The sequence below is a fragment of the Cricetulus griseus genome, chromosome 8, assembly GCF_003668045.3.
Source record: "Cricetulus griseus strain 17A/GY chromosome 8, alternate assembly CriGri-PICRH-1.0, whole genome shotgun sequence".
NCBI classification, from domain to species: Eukaryota; Metazoa; Chordata; class Mammalia; order Rodentia; family Cricetidae; genus Cricetulus; species Cricetulus griseus.
Genome location: NC_048601.1, coordinates 54,826,902 through 54,842,960, shown reverse-complemented (window position 1 = coordinate 54,842,960; position 16,059 = coordinate 54,826,902). Strand labels below are relative to the sequence as shown.

The window sequence follows — 16,059 nt, the reverse complement described above, 5'->3', positions numbered from 1 at the left end:
GAATGTTATAAAGCCTTAATGTAATATTGGCCTCAGACTCAATGGTGGATTTCATGTGCTGAATTTTTAAAATGTTCTAAGATATATTTTATTATATGTGTATGACTGTTTTGCCTGCATGTAAATCTGCACATCATGTGCATGCCTGGTGCCCACAGAGGTCAGAAGAAGGCATCACTTTTCAAGGAACAGAAGTTATGGGTGATTGTGAGCTACCATGTAGGCGTTGGAACCAAATCCAGGTCCTCTACAAGTGCTCTTAATCACTGAGCCATCATGCCTCTTATGGATTGATTGTTAAAGTAATGACCCAACTTTGGGACAACTCTGGACCTCAGGGGAAACAGTTTCTGCTTGCAACAGAACAGAAAGGAGAGGGATCGTCGCTGAAGCCGGTGATTATAAGAGGCGAGTACAGATGTGAAGTGGGAATGAGCCATGGGCGTGATGTCACTATTGGTAGTGACATCTCACCTAAACTGGACTAGTACTCAGAGGCATGGCTGTTACAACCTGAGACAGAGTAGAGTTGAACAGGCTAGCAGGAAAATTTAAGGATGGAATTTGGAAGAAGATTTCAAAGTTACTGTCTTTGCAGTCCAGTGGTAATCACAATCAAGTAGACTTGTCAAGAATCAAATTCCTAGCCATACATCTTGGCGCATACCTATAAACATGGCACTTGGGAGAGAGAAATAGGCAGTTGAAGAGTTTAAGCTACAAAGCAAGTTCAAGACCAGCCTGATGAGCCACATGAGACCTTGCCCCCAGAAACCCCAACACCTAAAGTTGATTCCTATCAGGCATTATGGTACATGCCTGAATTCATAGCACTCTGGAGGCAGAGGCAGGAAGATCACACCCTCCACCTTTCTCCACCAGCCTCACCCCACCCCAGGCATTTGGCGAGAATCCCATCTTTCCAGTCTTTACAAGTCTCTTCATACCCAACATCCCACCCAGCCATCCTATTAATGTAATCCAGCAATGTCTCTGGACCTCCATTGCCAAGCCATTGCTCTTAAATCATTCATTCTGATTCATCATAGAATCCAGAACCTGTCACCAGGATCAAGACAGAAAAATGGGCCCATAATCCAACAAATTTCTATGATTAGACCTTCTCTCATCTTTAATTCCTGGCAGCCACTGTTCCTGATTTCCTGCCCTTCTGAGCTTCAGCTTCTCAGAGCATTCTGTAAATAGCAGCATGAAGTAGACTCTTTGAGCCAGGCTTCTTTCACTCCAGATAGACACATGAGACTCCACATGTTATTTGTGTAACTGTGACGCATGCTCTTTTTTCATCACTTGTAGTCTTCTATTGTTTGGGAAGAGCATTGTTTGTTTTCCACTCCCCTATTGAAAGACACCTAGGCTGTTTTCAGTTTGGACAAATTGTGATAAAACTGCCCAGAAAGTTGTGTGGGCGCACGCGCGCGCGCGCGCGCGCGTGCACGCGCGCGCACACACACACACACACACACACACACACACACACACACACACACACACACACACGTCTCACTATGTTAAATGCTGAGAAGAAGGAATGCTGGGTCATATAGTATGCTGGATAGTTTATGTCAACTTGACTGAAGTTAGAGTCATGGGAAAAAAGGGAGCCTCAATTGAGAAAACGCCTCCATATGATCAGGCTGTAGGCAAGCCTGAATGAAGGGCATTTTCTCAATTAGTGATTGATGGCACAGGGCCCAGCCCATTGTGGGTGCTGCTACTCCTGGACTGGTGGTCCTGGATTCTACAAGAAAGCAGGCTGAACAATCCAGGAGAAGCAAACCATAAGCAGCACCCCTTCATGGCCTTTGCATCAGCTCCTGCCCTGTTTGAGTTCCTGCCCTGACTTCCTTCAATGATGAACAGTGATGTGGAGTGTAAATCTAAAAAACCCTTTCCTCTCCATGTTGCTTTGGGCATGGAGTTTCATCACAGCAATAATAACTGTGACTAAGATACATGGTGGGTCTACTTTACTCATAGAAACCTGCTGGGCTGTCTTCCAAGTACTCTTCTGATTTATACCCCTACCAGTGCTGCAGGGCTTTAGGTGATTGGCAGGACAGTTCCATTGGCATCATTGAGAGGTACTCAACTTTGTTTTATTTTTGTTTTGTTTTGGTTTGGTTTTTTGTTTTGTTTTGTTTTTTGTTTTTTGAGGCAGAGTTTCTCTGTGGCTTTGGAGGCTGTCCTGGAACTAGCTCCTGTAGACCAGGCTGGTCTCGAACTCACAGAGTCAACTTAGTTTTAACTTTAGCTCTTCCAATAGGTGTGTATCAGCATCTGGTCAGGGCCTTAATTTACTAGAGTCGCTGCTGTTCTAGCCCCTCTGCGTCTGCTCCGACCCCTTATCACCTTAACCACTCTTTTCTACTGGCTGAAGTACTCCTCAGTCCTATGAGGCCAGTTCATCCTGGAGTGTTCTACCAGAATTCCTCACAGTCCTCCTCACTTCAGGTTCAACTGCCACTCCCTCGGTGGGTGGTTCCCTGGACAGCATACTTCAAATATACCTATCCCCACCGCCCCTCTCCCTTTTTCTAGTCTATCTTTTTTGCATTTAACACGATTTGATTTTTTTTTTTTTTGAGGTACTGAGGATCAAACCCAGGGCCTTATTGCTCTACCGGTGAGCTCTATCTGCCCTAGCCCTTTAACATACTTTGGAGTTTATTCTTTTACTGCATTCATCATTATGTGTTCTCCCCAGTCACTGTGGAGGAGGGGCAGCCCAGGATCCCATGAAAACACCTCTGGGCCTGGCGTGGTCAGATAGACTGTGGCTGTGGCTGGTGTGGATACACTCTGACACTCCAGCTGGGAAGGCAGCCCCCTCTGCAGCAGCCTCCTTAGACCGGGACAGTGGCACAGGCTAAGTATGGTCCTGACAAAATCACTGGCAGGAACCAGCCTGCAGAGCTGCGATTACTCCGATTCATTCTTCATATTAATATGATGGCGGCTCCTTTCTGCCTTTTTTAATGCTATTTTGTACTCAGGTAGTTCAAAGTTCTTTACAAACAGCCAGTAATTAATTCAACTTCATTAAGGCCAATTAATCCAGGATTAATTATAAATTTGCCCACAGGAAGTTATTATACTGTGCTCTTTGATTTGAGTTTGGGCTTTAAAGATTCTTTTAGGAATGAAATGGAAATGTGTCTTTTCTCTGAGGGTCTCTGCTGCCTTGATTGTATTAACCATATGTTTGCCTCAGTTTGTCCCACACCAACCCCAGAGGAGGCAGCTACCCAAGCATCCAGCTTTTAGCTAGTTGATATCCAAGTCCTGGACATAATCTGTCAGTGCCACCTTGAGTCACAGGGCAAGAGATCAAATGTCAGGACAAAAGCTGGTACAGACTATGCCTTTAGTTGCCCTTGCTTCTTTCTGCAAAATAGATCCACCAGTGTTTCCTGAGCTCACTCAGTCTGTAATGGTCAGCATCCAGTCCTTGGCTGGCCTCGGAGGCTCCTTGCCTCCTTTCCTCAAGGTCCCCGGGAAGTTGAGTCCCTAGCGCTAGCTCCATGGCCCAGACTGGACACTGATACAACCCATCATCATGCTCCCACCATCCCTGGGTAAGGATATGCTAAGATACAAGTGGCCTCATCAAAGAAACACTGATAACTTGAGAGGGGCAGCCCACAACTTTAATCCCAGAACTCCAGAGGCAGAGGCTGGCAGATCTCTGTTTGTTCCAGGTCAGCCAGAGCTACAGAGTGAGACCCTGTCTCCAAACAACAACAACAATAAAAATACAGGGGCCAGGGGAGCCTGAAAAGCTGGGTCTGGTGGCACACACCTACCATCCCTCCACTCCAATGGCTAAAGTCAGAAGCCATGCGAGACTCTGATTCAAAACAAAACAAAACAAAAAACACAAAAATTGGGCTGGCAAGATTGTGCAGTGGGTAAAGGCACCAGTCACCATGTCTGACAACCTGAGTTTAATCCCTAGAGCCCACATAGTAGAAGGAGAGGCTTGACTCCTAATAGTCATCCTCTGATGACCACACACACACACACACACACACACACACACACACACACACCACACACACACACAGAGAGAGAGAGAGAGAGAGAGAGAGAGAGACAGACAGACAGACACACACACACACACACACACACACACACACAAAACCAATACGAAAAAAATAAAAATACATTAAAAGTAGATGCTGACTTGTTAGATTATCTGCCAGTCTATTTTTAATTTTTTGAAAAGCTGAAAGAGATTCACAGCTCTAGTACAAATTCCTAGCCGTGTTACACAAAGGTTTCAATCTCTCCGTGTCCTGGCCAATAATTGTTATTTTCCCTTTTGTTAATTCTAGCCTTCTGAGTGTGGGGCAGTGTCTCACTGGGGTTCTAAGCTTCACTGAGCCAGTGACAATGTGTGAGCCTCTCCTCCTGATAATTGTGTGTCTTTTTGGAGAAATGCCAAGTCCTTTAAATGTTTTAAAATTGTTATTTTATGTGTATGAGTGTTTTGCCTACATGTGTGTCTGTACACCACAAGTGTGCCTAGTCCCTGAGGAAGCCAGAAGAGAGTGTGGGATTCCCCTGGAACTATATAGTTAAAGACAGTTGTGAACCACTATGTGGTTACTGAGAATTGAACCTGGTCCTCTGCAAGAGCAACAAAGTGCTCTTAACTGCCTAGCCATCTTCCCACCACAGCTGTTCCATTGCCGTTTCAGTGATTTCATATTGTTCTTTGATGCACAGAGTCTTTAATTTGACACAGTCCAACGTCTTCATCCTCTCACTTGCTGACTGGGCTTTTGTCCATATTTTAAGATCTGTTGTCAGGTGGGAGAGATAGCTCAACTGTTAAAAGAGTGCTTACTGCTCTTCTAGTGGACCCAAGTCCACTACACATTCAGCTCTAGTGTGTCTAACAACCCTTCTGGCTTCCACAAGCACCTGCATTCACATGGCACACATACAAACAACTAAAAATAAAAACAAAAAAATTAAAAACAAAATCCATTGTCAGTACATGACAGTTGTGATTCGCCCCTTATTTTATGAGGTTGTCTATGTGTTTGTTTTGCATTTTTTGCAGTACTTGAGGGTTGAACTCAAGGCATCATGCATGCTAGGCAAGTGCTCTGCCACTGAGCCAAACCCCATCCCTCAACTTGTTTTACTTAGCATGCTTCAAGGTCTATCCCTATTGTAACAGAAGCCAGAATTCTTCATCATCTTTTTGCTGTGCAGCACAGTCTGGGTATTCCTGTTTCCACGTCTCAGGTGCTGGGGTGCACATCCCTGTGCCTGGCTTTGGGGTGCTTTCTGACTCCACTTGTGATCTGCTCTTTGCCATGTTAAGTGTGTAGGAATACATACATTGTTGCTGGGTATGGTGGTGCACACCTGTGATCCCAGCACTTGGGAAGCAAGGTTCAAAGACCAGGAGTGTGAGGAAAAGCCTCTGCTTCGAGGGTAATTCAAGACTAGCAGGAGTCCCCATCTCAAAATGCAAAGGAAACAAGAAGAAACAGTTTAAAATTTCTACATCTTTGTGAATTTTCCATTTATTTGTTTTTTTATTTCAAGTTTCATTCCATTGTGATTAGGGACATTTTATGCCTGATTCCACTATTTGAAAATTTATTAATACCTGGGCTGGAGAGACGTCTCAGTGGCTAAAAGCATCTGCTATTCTTGCAGAGGACCTAGGTTTGGTTAACACTGCCCACATCTGGTGGCTCAATCCAAGTCCCAGGGTTCCAATGCCCTCTTCTGGCCTCCAAGGACACCTGCACACATTTAGTGCACATTCAGATGAGAAGGCAAGCACAAATACACATGCAATTAAATTTTTTTTCTTTTAGGTTTATTTAATTGTATGTGTATGAGTATTTTGCATGCATTGTATGCATGTGTACTACGTTTGCTTTTGGTACCTGAAAAGCTCAAAGAGGACAGAAGAGGGTGTTTGTCCTGGTTACGGTTTCTATTGCTGTGATAAACATCACGACAAAAGCAACTTAGGGAGGAAAGGTTTATTTCATCTTATAGTTCCACATCCCAGTCCATCATTGAAGGAAGTCAGAGCAGGAACTCAAGCATGGCAGAAACCTTGGAGACAGGAGCTGAAGCAGAAGCCTTAGAGGAAGCTGCTTACTGGCTGGATCTCCAAGGCCTGCCTGGTCTGCTTTTAGACATATCCCAGGATCACCTGCCAAAGGGGTAGCACAATAGGTTGGGCCCTCCCATAGCAATCACTAATTAAGAAAATGCACTACAGACTTACCTGCAGGTGAATCTTACAGAGGCAATTTCTCAATTGAGGTTCCCTCTTCCCAAGTAATTCGGAACTTGTGTCAAGTTGACAATAAACTAGCCAAGACAGTGTTGGAATCCCTGGAGGTGGAATTACAGGCAGCTATAAGCTACCCCACATGGGTGCTGGGAACTGTATGTGGATACTCTGCAAGAGTAGCCAGTGCTCTTAACTGTTGAGCCATCTCTCTGGCCTCTGTCCACACACTCTGGCCAAGGCTTACCTTCCTCAGTCTACTCATCTGTAAGATGGTGCTGAGTCATTTACCTCTGTGGGAGTCATAGCTGTCAGTCAGGATTTCACACAGGCATCACCACCTTACTGACACCTTCCTGAGCTCTGCAGGCTGCTCCTGGTCCCTGCTTTGGGCTTGCATACCACTAGACTAGGGGATTTGTCCCAGAACATTTGTTGTACGTTTTTGAACTCCTTGTAGGTTCATCAAGGCTATTTCCTGTCTGTCTCTGAGTGCACTATAGTGTCTAGCCACACAGATGCTGACAAATACTTACTGAATGGATGGAGGTATAATTATGAAGATAACAATATCACTATGGAACCTGACAGAACACATTTTCTGGCTTATTGTCTCACCTGAGCTGTGGGATGGGATAAATATGACACAGGATTTAAAGCTTTAAGTCTTCCCTTTGGAGTTCTAGTGCTGATTATTTGTTGTGTGTTCTTGGGCCGCTCGTTGAATTTCTTTAGCCCATAGTTTTTTGTTTTATGGTGCTCGGAAGTGACCCTGACATAATCAGTAAGATGGCTGAGTCCTTCTACTCTGCTCAGATAGAAATACTGGGTAGGTGAGAAGTTCTTCTATACTGCCAGTCCCAAACTCTTGAGTGCCACAGCCCAGGGCTGGACTGGCAGAGCCAGAGGCTTTCAGCTTCAGCTCTGAGAGCCAGGGGCCTGTTGTTCCAGGCTTTAGAAGCCAGATGCTTGCAACTTCAGGTGCTCAGGTTGGCGGCTTATGGCTCTTGACTTTTACTACCTATGGCTTCTTTTGTTAGCAACTTTTGTTACACACAGCTGGCAGCAGGCAATGCCTGCTAGCATTATAGCTTCTGAATGGTTAAGTGTAGGACTCTCAACTCCTACAGTGTCTGATATTATAAATTTTGACCCTTGAGACTTGAAGCTCCCTGAGATGGAGAGATAGCTCAGTAATAAAGAGCATTGCTCTTGCAGAGGACCCAAATTCAATTCCCAGCACTCATGGTGGCTCACAACCATCTGTACCTTTAGTTCCAGGGATTTTGACACCTTCTTCTGACCTCCTCAGACACTGCATGTGGTGATGGACATTCACACATACAGGCAGAACACCCCCACACATAAAATAAAAAAGACTTGGAACTCCCTGGAACGCGTGTAGCAGCCTCTGCCTTTGATTTTCCTGCTGCTTGTCATTTGTTGTTTCTGCTCCCAGTCATCCTGAAACTCTCCAATTGCCCTTTCATCACCATCTTCACTACTACACCCCCTTGTCTTCTTCACATTACCAGCTCAGCACACAATATTTTGTAAGACCCCCGGAAGCTCAGGCCTCCAGGATCTCAGCCCAGGACCACGGTCACCCCAATCACCAGGCAGACTTGAAAGCTTGGTGCAAACTGCATGAAGCTTTATTATAGTTGTTTAACGAGCTAACCCCATGTTAGCTCGGGCCTTCCATCCATCCACCATGGTGGATGGCTAGGAAAGACAGCTCGAAGAGTCTGCATAGAGATCTTATAGGGCAGCGTAAGGGGAGTGTCTAGGGGTACACACAGGCTCAGTATTGGTGTGGCTCCAGGCTTGGAGGGTTTGCCCTGTGTTGATTGGTCAACCAGTTGTTATGGACCATAGGCCCTCCCAGGGTGGTTGCTACGCTCTGTACGTCATTGCTGTGCACTTGTCCGTAGAGCACACCCAGAGCCCTAAAGCATAGCACCACCAGCTAATTTCTGATTGGTTCCTTGCCACAAGGCAGGCATCTGACCTCTTAGTGACCAAGGCAAGGTCATGGGGAGCATGTGTTCAGCTGTTATGACTGCCAAAATGGGGAGCTGGTCCCTTCACTATTACTAGAGGTGAAAGTCTTCTCAAGAGAAGTCTTATAGTGGGCCTAATTTTGCAATATATTGCACACTGCACCACAGGAAGGTGTCTCCCAGCTGTTTGAAAAGTGAGGCACACCTGCTTCATTAACCAGAATGCTGTAGGGGAAGGTAAACAAGAGCGTTTGTTGCCCTTAGGACAGCCCTTCATGCAAATAAAAATTCCATTTATGCTGTGGCACAGTGGCTCATGAAACCGAACTACCATATTTGCACCAATAACAGTTGCTGATTCAAGGAAGGACCATGTTTTTACCAATCACAGGCTGTTTTTTTGTTTTTGTTTTTCTGGGCTACCTGGAGAACTGTACCTACTCAAGTCTGGTGAAAATGGCTGATGAGAGTATGGTGGTGATACCTTTAATCCTCGCACTCAGAGGCATAGGCAGGTGGGTCTCTGAGTTCTAGGCCAACCAAGGTTACATAAAACCATCTTTAAAAGAGTTCATTAGATATGTGATGACCAAAATTATGGCATAAATTCTTTGAAACTGTCCTGGTTGGAATAGTGCATCCTGGATCCATTGTATTCCGGCAAAAAGGAAAAGTGGTTGGCTGAGCAGCTTCCTCGGGACATCATGGGGGAAGTTTGGGCGGCTGTTTTGCTGAAAATTCTCTCAGGGCAACCAGATACCTGGGAAAGGTCTTAAAATTGTCAGTGAAAGAGTCAACTCACCCTGGCACAGATATCTTAATCTAAGGAAAAAAAGATATTAAAAGAGGCGTTTATAAAAAACAAAGACTGCCACTAACATTGATAATGCTTTAAAGTATTTAGCTGTTGCCCATCAACGATAGCCAGGGGAGGAAACGCCTGCCCTGGGGAAATCCAACCTGTAACACAAACGGAAGTTGGTGGGCGGAACTCACCCGCAGCTACCGACGGGCGTAGCTTGTAGCCAATAGAAACCGAAGTCTTCTCGCTTCCACCAATGGCGCGCTAATAAGGGCGGGTCCCAGAGAGCGGCCTAGTAACGGCCGCGTGGTAACCCGGGTGCCCGGCGTGCCGCAGTTCCTACCTTTCCACGCCGGTTGTGTCTCCAAACGCTCGTCAAAATGAAGATTGAGGAGGTGAAGAGCACCACGAAGACGCAGCGCATCGCTTCCCACAGCCACGTGAAGGGGCTGGGGCTGGACGAGAGCGGCCTGGCCAAGCAAGCGGCTTCAGGGCTCGTGGGCCAGGAGAACGCGAGAGAGGTGGGCGTGGGGCGTGTGCGCGGGGCGGACCCGGACCCACCGAGATCTGTAGGAGAAGCGGGGATCACATTAACGAGCAAAGATTGCATCCTTCGCGTGCCAGGGCACGCAAGTTAGGTCTCACTGGAATAGCAGTGGAAGGCTGTGAGGTTAGTCATAGAATTGACCAAGTTCTCAGAGTTGATGCGGTTTTGGGGGGCCTGGGAGCTGACCTGGGAAGTAGAGTGATGGGAGGAACAGTCAGTCTGGCCCATCCCCCATCCAAGCACTATTTTAGCTATTCCACTTCAGTCTACTTAAAATCATCGGCAGTCATGCCAGGTGATTTGATCTTTTCTGTTTTGCACACGAAAAAAAATCAAAGTTGGAAGAGGTCAGGGCACCTTTCCACCTGTCAGTTCAGCAGTAATAAAGCTGATACTTTCCCCCACACCCACCCCTAATCAGTATTCTTCCCATTTCCTCAGCCCCTTCCACTCTGGTTTCTACAGAGGCTCAGTAACTACAAAAACTTGATCTTTACATTTGGTGAAGACTTCTGTCTCAGCCTCTTGCAAACAGAAGGTGCCAGGGAAAAGACTCTGGTTTCTGCTTGGAGTGCCATCTATCCAAAGGGGAAACATTTGACCCTAGGTACTTGCACCTTCTCTTGCAAGCAGGTAATGGTAGTTAAATGCTTTCTATTTGCCAGGCAGCTTTGAGGCCATTGTTTGTTATGTCCTTTCTGTGCAATAACCCTCACTTTGGTGTGATGCTTTCTAGACATACAAAAACTGAAATGTTTGCACTGTAAATACTAGTGTGCCTGGATTCTACAGTTAGCATCTTACAGCATCAATCTGCCATCACATTTCAGACAGACTGCATATGGCAGCACACTTTATCCCTAAGCCCTTTCTTCCATGTCCAAAAGTTATTTTGAACACTTGCATTCAGGTAAGTAACCATGATTCACAGAGGTTGTAGGTAAAATAAGTCTGAGGGAACTCAACTGGCAAGTGAAAGAGCCAGCATATAAACTGGAGTGTATGTGACTTTCAAGTGTGCCTCTGCATTGGATTCTTGCATGACTGATCACAACAGCAGCCTCCCTGGTGCTAAAAAGTAAGACTAGGTGATCTTCTGAAAACCCTTTCTATTCTTTTAATGTTAGCTGGTATTTAAGTTTCATTTGTTAATTTGTGCGTGTGTGCCAGCGCTCAAGTGCACCTGCAAATGCATTTTGGTCATGTGACCGCTATAGTGCTTCAGGGAAGGTCAGAGATTCTCTCCTCCCACGGTGGGCTCCAGGAATTGAACTTAACTCTTCAGGTTTGCACTGCAAGTGCTTTTTACCCACTGAGCCACCTCACCAGCCCTTTCCAGTTCTTTTATTGGATGGATTCATAGCATACCTTTTTTGTTTAGATAATGTTGCTGTAGCCAGACTGGCCTGAAATTCACATCCCTGCTGCCTTTGAACTTTAAGTTCCAGGTCTGTGTTGGTCTTGCTGCCTCAACTTCCATTCTCCATTCTCTTCACCATGCTTTAGCGCTACGGCATGTTGTCCCTTAGACATACCAAGTTTCTGCTTTGGATATTTTGAGTTTTCAGTTTTTGCCTGGGATGTAGATTTCTGCCTAGGGCTTTGAATATTACCAACAGTGTTATGAGAAAGACCTTCCAGCTCCCCATAGCCACTCACTATCTCAACACCCTTTTTCCTCCTTAGCAGCCATCTTGTGCCTTGAGCCTGAGCTGGAGCACACGGCCTTGCTGCCTCACCTCCACTGCTCCACTCCATCACAGCGTTGTGGCAGCTGCTGACACTCAGTGTTGGAAGAGTATGTGAACTGTGTGGACCAAGCACTGAATTGTTTCCACCATGAGGCATTTTAATATTGACTGCTTGTTTCTTTCCATTGTGTGCAGGCATGTGGAGTCATAGTAGAATTAATCAAAAGCAAGAAAATGGCTGGAAGAGCTGTCTTGTTGGCAGGGCCTCCTGGAACTGGCAAGGTACTCATTCATTGTCTCTCTTTTTTTAAGCTACCCAAGAGAATGGTATTGATGTTTGAGCCTAATTGAATTCATGTCTTAACTAGTGTCTGTCTAGCTCGACTGGTTATATGAATGTTTTTAAAAAAAAGAAACCAATGTGCAGGAATACAATTTAGCATATAAAATTTGTGTTCTTAAATTAAAATTACCCTGGACTACCTCCAGCAGAGAGTGAAATCCTCAGAGGGTCTCATTGTCTCTAGAATGTTCCTTTTATCTCTTTCAAGTCTCCTTTGCTTTGTTAGGGAATACCTTTCTGTTGATTTGAGTGTCATAAGAATCTCCAGAGTGACATCTGTTTTGAGGATGCTTATACCTGTTGTGTATTTGAATGTGCATATGTTACAGAGGGCATGTGTAGAGGCCAGAGGACATCTTTCAGGAGTTGGTTCTCTCTGTTGTGGGGTGTGGGAATCAAATTCAGGTTGTCATGCTTGTGGGGCAAGACAGGGTATTTCATGTTTCCCAGCTTGGCCTCAAACTCACTATGTAGCTCAGACTGGCCTTGAACTGCTAATCCTCCTGCCTTTACCTCAAGTGCCAGGACTAAAGGTGAGCTTCACCATGCCTGACTGGTGGGTACTTGAAAGTTGCCAGAGTTCCTAGTCTGAGCCTTAGTTTTTCTTCATAGGGGCCATAGAGAGCAGGCACCTGGGCATGTGTGTGTAGAAAAATAGGCTCCTCCACCTGTAGTAAGGTTTTTTTGTGGCTTTCCAGCTCACAAATAACAACACAGAGACAGTATTAATTACGAAAGCTTGAACTTTAACTTGGGCTTGTGTCAACTAGCTCTTATAACTTAAATTAACCCATTTATATTAGTCTATGTGGTGATAACTCTCTTCTATCTTGCACCTCCTCTTTCCTCTCTGTGTCCTGGCATCTCCTCAGCATAATCTGAGTGCCTAGATTCCTCCTCCCCTTCCTCTCTCTACACGGAAATCCGACCTATCTTTCTTGCCTAGCCATTGGCCATTCAGTCCTTTATTAAACCAATCACAGTGACACATCTTCACACAGTTCTGCAACATCCACCCTTCCCACACCTCACCCCCACCCACCCACACACAGTTCTTAAATCAGTGGTGAGAGAACAACTAATTCTTACTTTGAAATCATAACTGTTAAATAGTTTGTGTCTCACTGGATAGCCATGGCTATCCTAGAACTCAGTATATAGACCAGGCTGGCCCTGAACCCAGAGGCCTACCTCCTGCTTTGTGAATGCTGAGATTAAAGGCGTGCTCCACCACACCCTTTGAGAGTATGTCTTAGGCGGTGTCTTACTGTAGAGGAAGAGCTGTGTTAACAGATGGAACCTGCCACAGTATGCACTCACGGATTCTACACGGGCAGCATCAGCTTGTTCATGGCACATGCCCTCAGCTTACCGTGTTTTCTTATGTCATGCCCCTTCCCTCTCCATCCAGTTGTTTTTCTAAAGAACATTGCTGGAAGTTCCTTCCATAGGTTTGTTAGTGGAAAAGACTCTGTTGTCCTTGTTTGTTGTTGTTTGAGACAAGGTCTCATGTAGTTCAAGCTGGCCTCAAACTTGAAGATAAAATGCATGTCTCTCTGTTGTCAGCCGGCCGTCCTCCTGGCTCGTCCTGAGTGCTGGGACTACAGGCATGAACTACCAGGCCTGGCCTTGAAAGATGCTTGTGCTGGATATAGTGCTCAGTTCCCTTCAGCGCTGTCTGTTCCCTGCTTGTTGTATTTACAAGTCTTGATTATGAGGGTTTTGGTTTTCCTTCTGGGTGCTTTGGAGGTGTTTTGGCTTTATCACTTCATTATATACATAACAAGGTCGATTTTTGTGTCTCTGTCTTTATGTGAATTGTGCTTCTTAAATTTTAGCATTGTGTCTCTGATCTGCTCTGGAACATCGTCAGTCGCCATCTTCTCAGCTCTTTCATTTGCTCATGTTCTTTGTTCTCTTTCTGGAATCTAGTTAGGTGAAGTTAAAGTTGGAATGTAGATTTTCAACCTGAAGACATTTCATAACTGCTGAAATATATAACAGATCTCGATCTCTCTCTCTCTCTCTCTCTCTCTCTCTCTCTCTCTCTCTCTCTCTCTCTCTGATACCTAGGGTCAGCCTCTGGCCTTTACACACCTGTGCACATGCACCCCCCCCCACACACACACATATATGCACATGGATGCACACACAGGATGACATGTAGAATAGCGAGCTCAGTTTCTCACTTTTATTATAAAATTCACACTACCCGCTATGTATATGTCTGGGTGGTGCAGGCTCACACAAGGACCTGGGCTTTGTCCCCAGCAGCACTGGAAAGAGAAAGAAAGCAGTCAGGGCCACACCCAGCAGTAACCCTGTGTCTCTTTAACCTTCCTTTCACTTATAGGAGTTACTGTCCCCAGCATTTTGCTTTGTTTTTTCTTAATGATACTGACATTTAAAAAATTACACTTCCTTAATTTGAGGGGGTAGTTCGTGCTTGCCATGTGTGCATGTGGAAGTCAAGGGATAACTTGTGGGAGGTGATTTTTTTTTTTCTTCTTCCATCCTGGGGGTTCCAGGGATCCACCTCAGCTTACGAAACTCATCAGTAATGCCTGTATCTCCTGAGCCATCTCGCCAGCCCAGCACTGACATTTTTGAAGCATCCAGAGCAATTGCTTTGTTGAAGATTTCATGGCTGTCCTATGGTGCCTATCTGACCCTGGCTCCAACCCCAAAAGATGAATCTTTTTGCCCCTTCAAAATCTGGCTTTGGGGAGGTGCAAGGGGAGAATGTGACTCTGCCTTGTTGAGAAAAATAACTCTCTTTTTAAAAATGTTTTTCAAATTCATTTTGCTTGCAGAGTTGGGCTTGGCAAATCTAGGAAGCTTCTTCCTTCCCCTCAGATTGTATGCTTGTGGAGAGGTTTGTGAGGGGTCCTGCCCTCACAGAGCAGCATGGTTGTGTGTGAGTGTGTGTGTGAGTATGCCAGGGGACTTTTCCTCACTTGTGGCTAGGACAGGACCAAGGTTCATGCCTTGTACCCCAGGTAGATTCCCTGGTGGCTCATCTTTTCTGCCTTTCTATGGCCCTGTTTCTCTTCAGGGGTTTCTGTTTTAATGTTGTGTATGTTGTCAGCAGCTATAGAACACTCTGCAATCTTGCATAGCAGCTTGCATGAAGTTGTCCATGCTTTTGCATGTCTAGGTGCTTTGTGGGCCCCTGGGCTTTTTGTAGAGCTGGCACCATGTTGCTAGCATATGAGTCCTGTATTCCTGTGTGATACTTGGCCAGTTTCCTCCCAGGAAATGTGAAGAACTCAGCCCTTGCCCTCATTTTGCAAGTTTTCTGATGTGATGAGTTTGAAGGCATGTGCTGTCCGAGTTCAGATTTGTAGTGTGCCTGAAGGTGAGGCTGCTTTGCTGTGTGGAGAGGCAGGGGCAACCTTACTGTGCTGCTGCAGCTCCGTTCCTGAAGACCTCATGCTGTTGACACTGGGCTAGTGCTTGGGCTTTAGGAAAGGAGAAGCTCAGATGACACCAAAGTTAGCCTGCTCAGCCTTCTTTTAGCAGCAGCTTCTTTGTGGGCCAAGTGTCGGTGACCTGGCATGCATACACAGGGAGACAGGGGCTGTGGGCAGTGCTTGCATCCTGGCTGTGCTGTCTGCCCTTGAATAGCCTCTATGTTTCAGTTTCTTAATCTATAAAATACAAACCAGGACCTGGGCAAAAAGGTGCGTACCTGCAGTCCCAGCACTCAGGCAGTTAAGGTAGGAGTATACCAGGCCAGCCTGAGCTATGTAGTGAGTGCCAGGCCAGCTATATGGTAATTTGCTACCATACTCTACCTGTCCAAAACAAAAGATAACAAAACTCCAAACCCAAACAGGCAAATACAAACTAGAACATGAAGTTGGTAGCTTACTGTGGAAGATCTGTGAGGTATTTACAGTGGTAAATAGGAGGGCTAGGCAAGCAAGTTCGGTGCTTTCCTTCTAGGACCCTTCACCCATAGGAAACTGGAAAGTGCAAAGCACTCCCTGCATGCATTTACACTGTCTAATCAAGTGTGCAGATGGCCACTTCTGAATTAGACCAAAGGAGGCATGGGGGCCAGAGAATTCCATAAGGGCACTCTTTGAAGTCTGAAACTGAGGGTGGAGAATTGAGGTCTGTGGAACTACTTGGAAAAGACAGCACAGTGGCTGGGAAACAGGCCTGAATTAGAGTGGAAGGTGAACACAGCTGGCCCAGGCCCCCACTGGGTGTTCCATGTCAGAGTGCATTCTTAGTATCCCGTCACAGTCTAGTCATCTTCCCCTTCCTTGAATACCAGTGTTACTGTTGTCTGCTTTGGGATCACAAACTCAGATGTGTGCTTGGGCTGAGGCAGTGGCAGGTGTGTTCCCAGATGCTCTGGGGCGGAGGAGGG

The 16,059-nt window shown here is 45.8% G+C and overlaps 1 protein-coding gene across 1 annotated transcript in view; it reads left to right on the top strand.

Annotated features, from left to right (window-relative positions):
- The first annotated feature begins 9,477 nt into the window (after positions 1–9,477).
- The window catches only part of Ruvbl1 (RuvB like AAA ATPase 1), a 36,725-nt gene continuing 30,143 nt past the window's right edge, over positions 9,478–16,059 (top strand). The window contains exons 1-2 of the mRNA XM_027428683.1: positions 9,478–9,618; positions 11,531–11,617. Of these exons, the coding sequence (XP_027284484.1) occupies positions 9,478–9,618; positions 11,531–11,617 (228 nt within the window). The remainder of the gene's footprint in view (positions 9,619–11,530; positions 11,618–16,059) is intronic.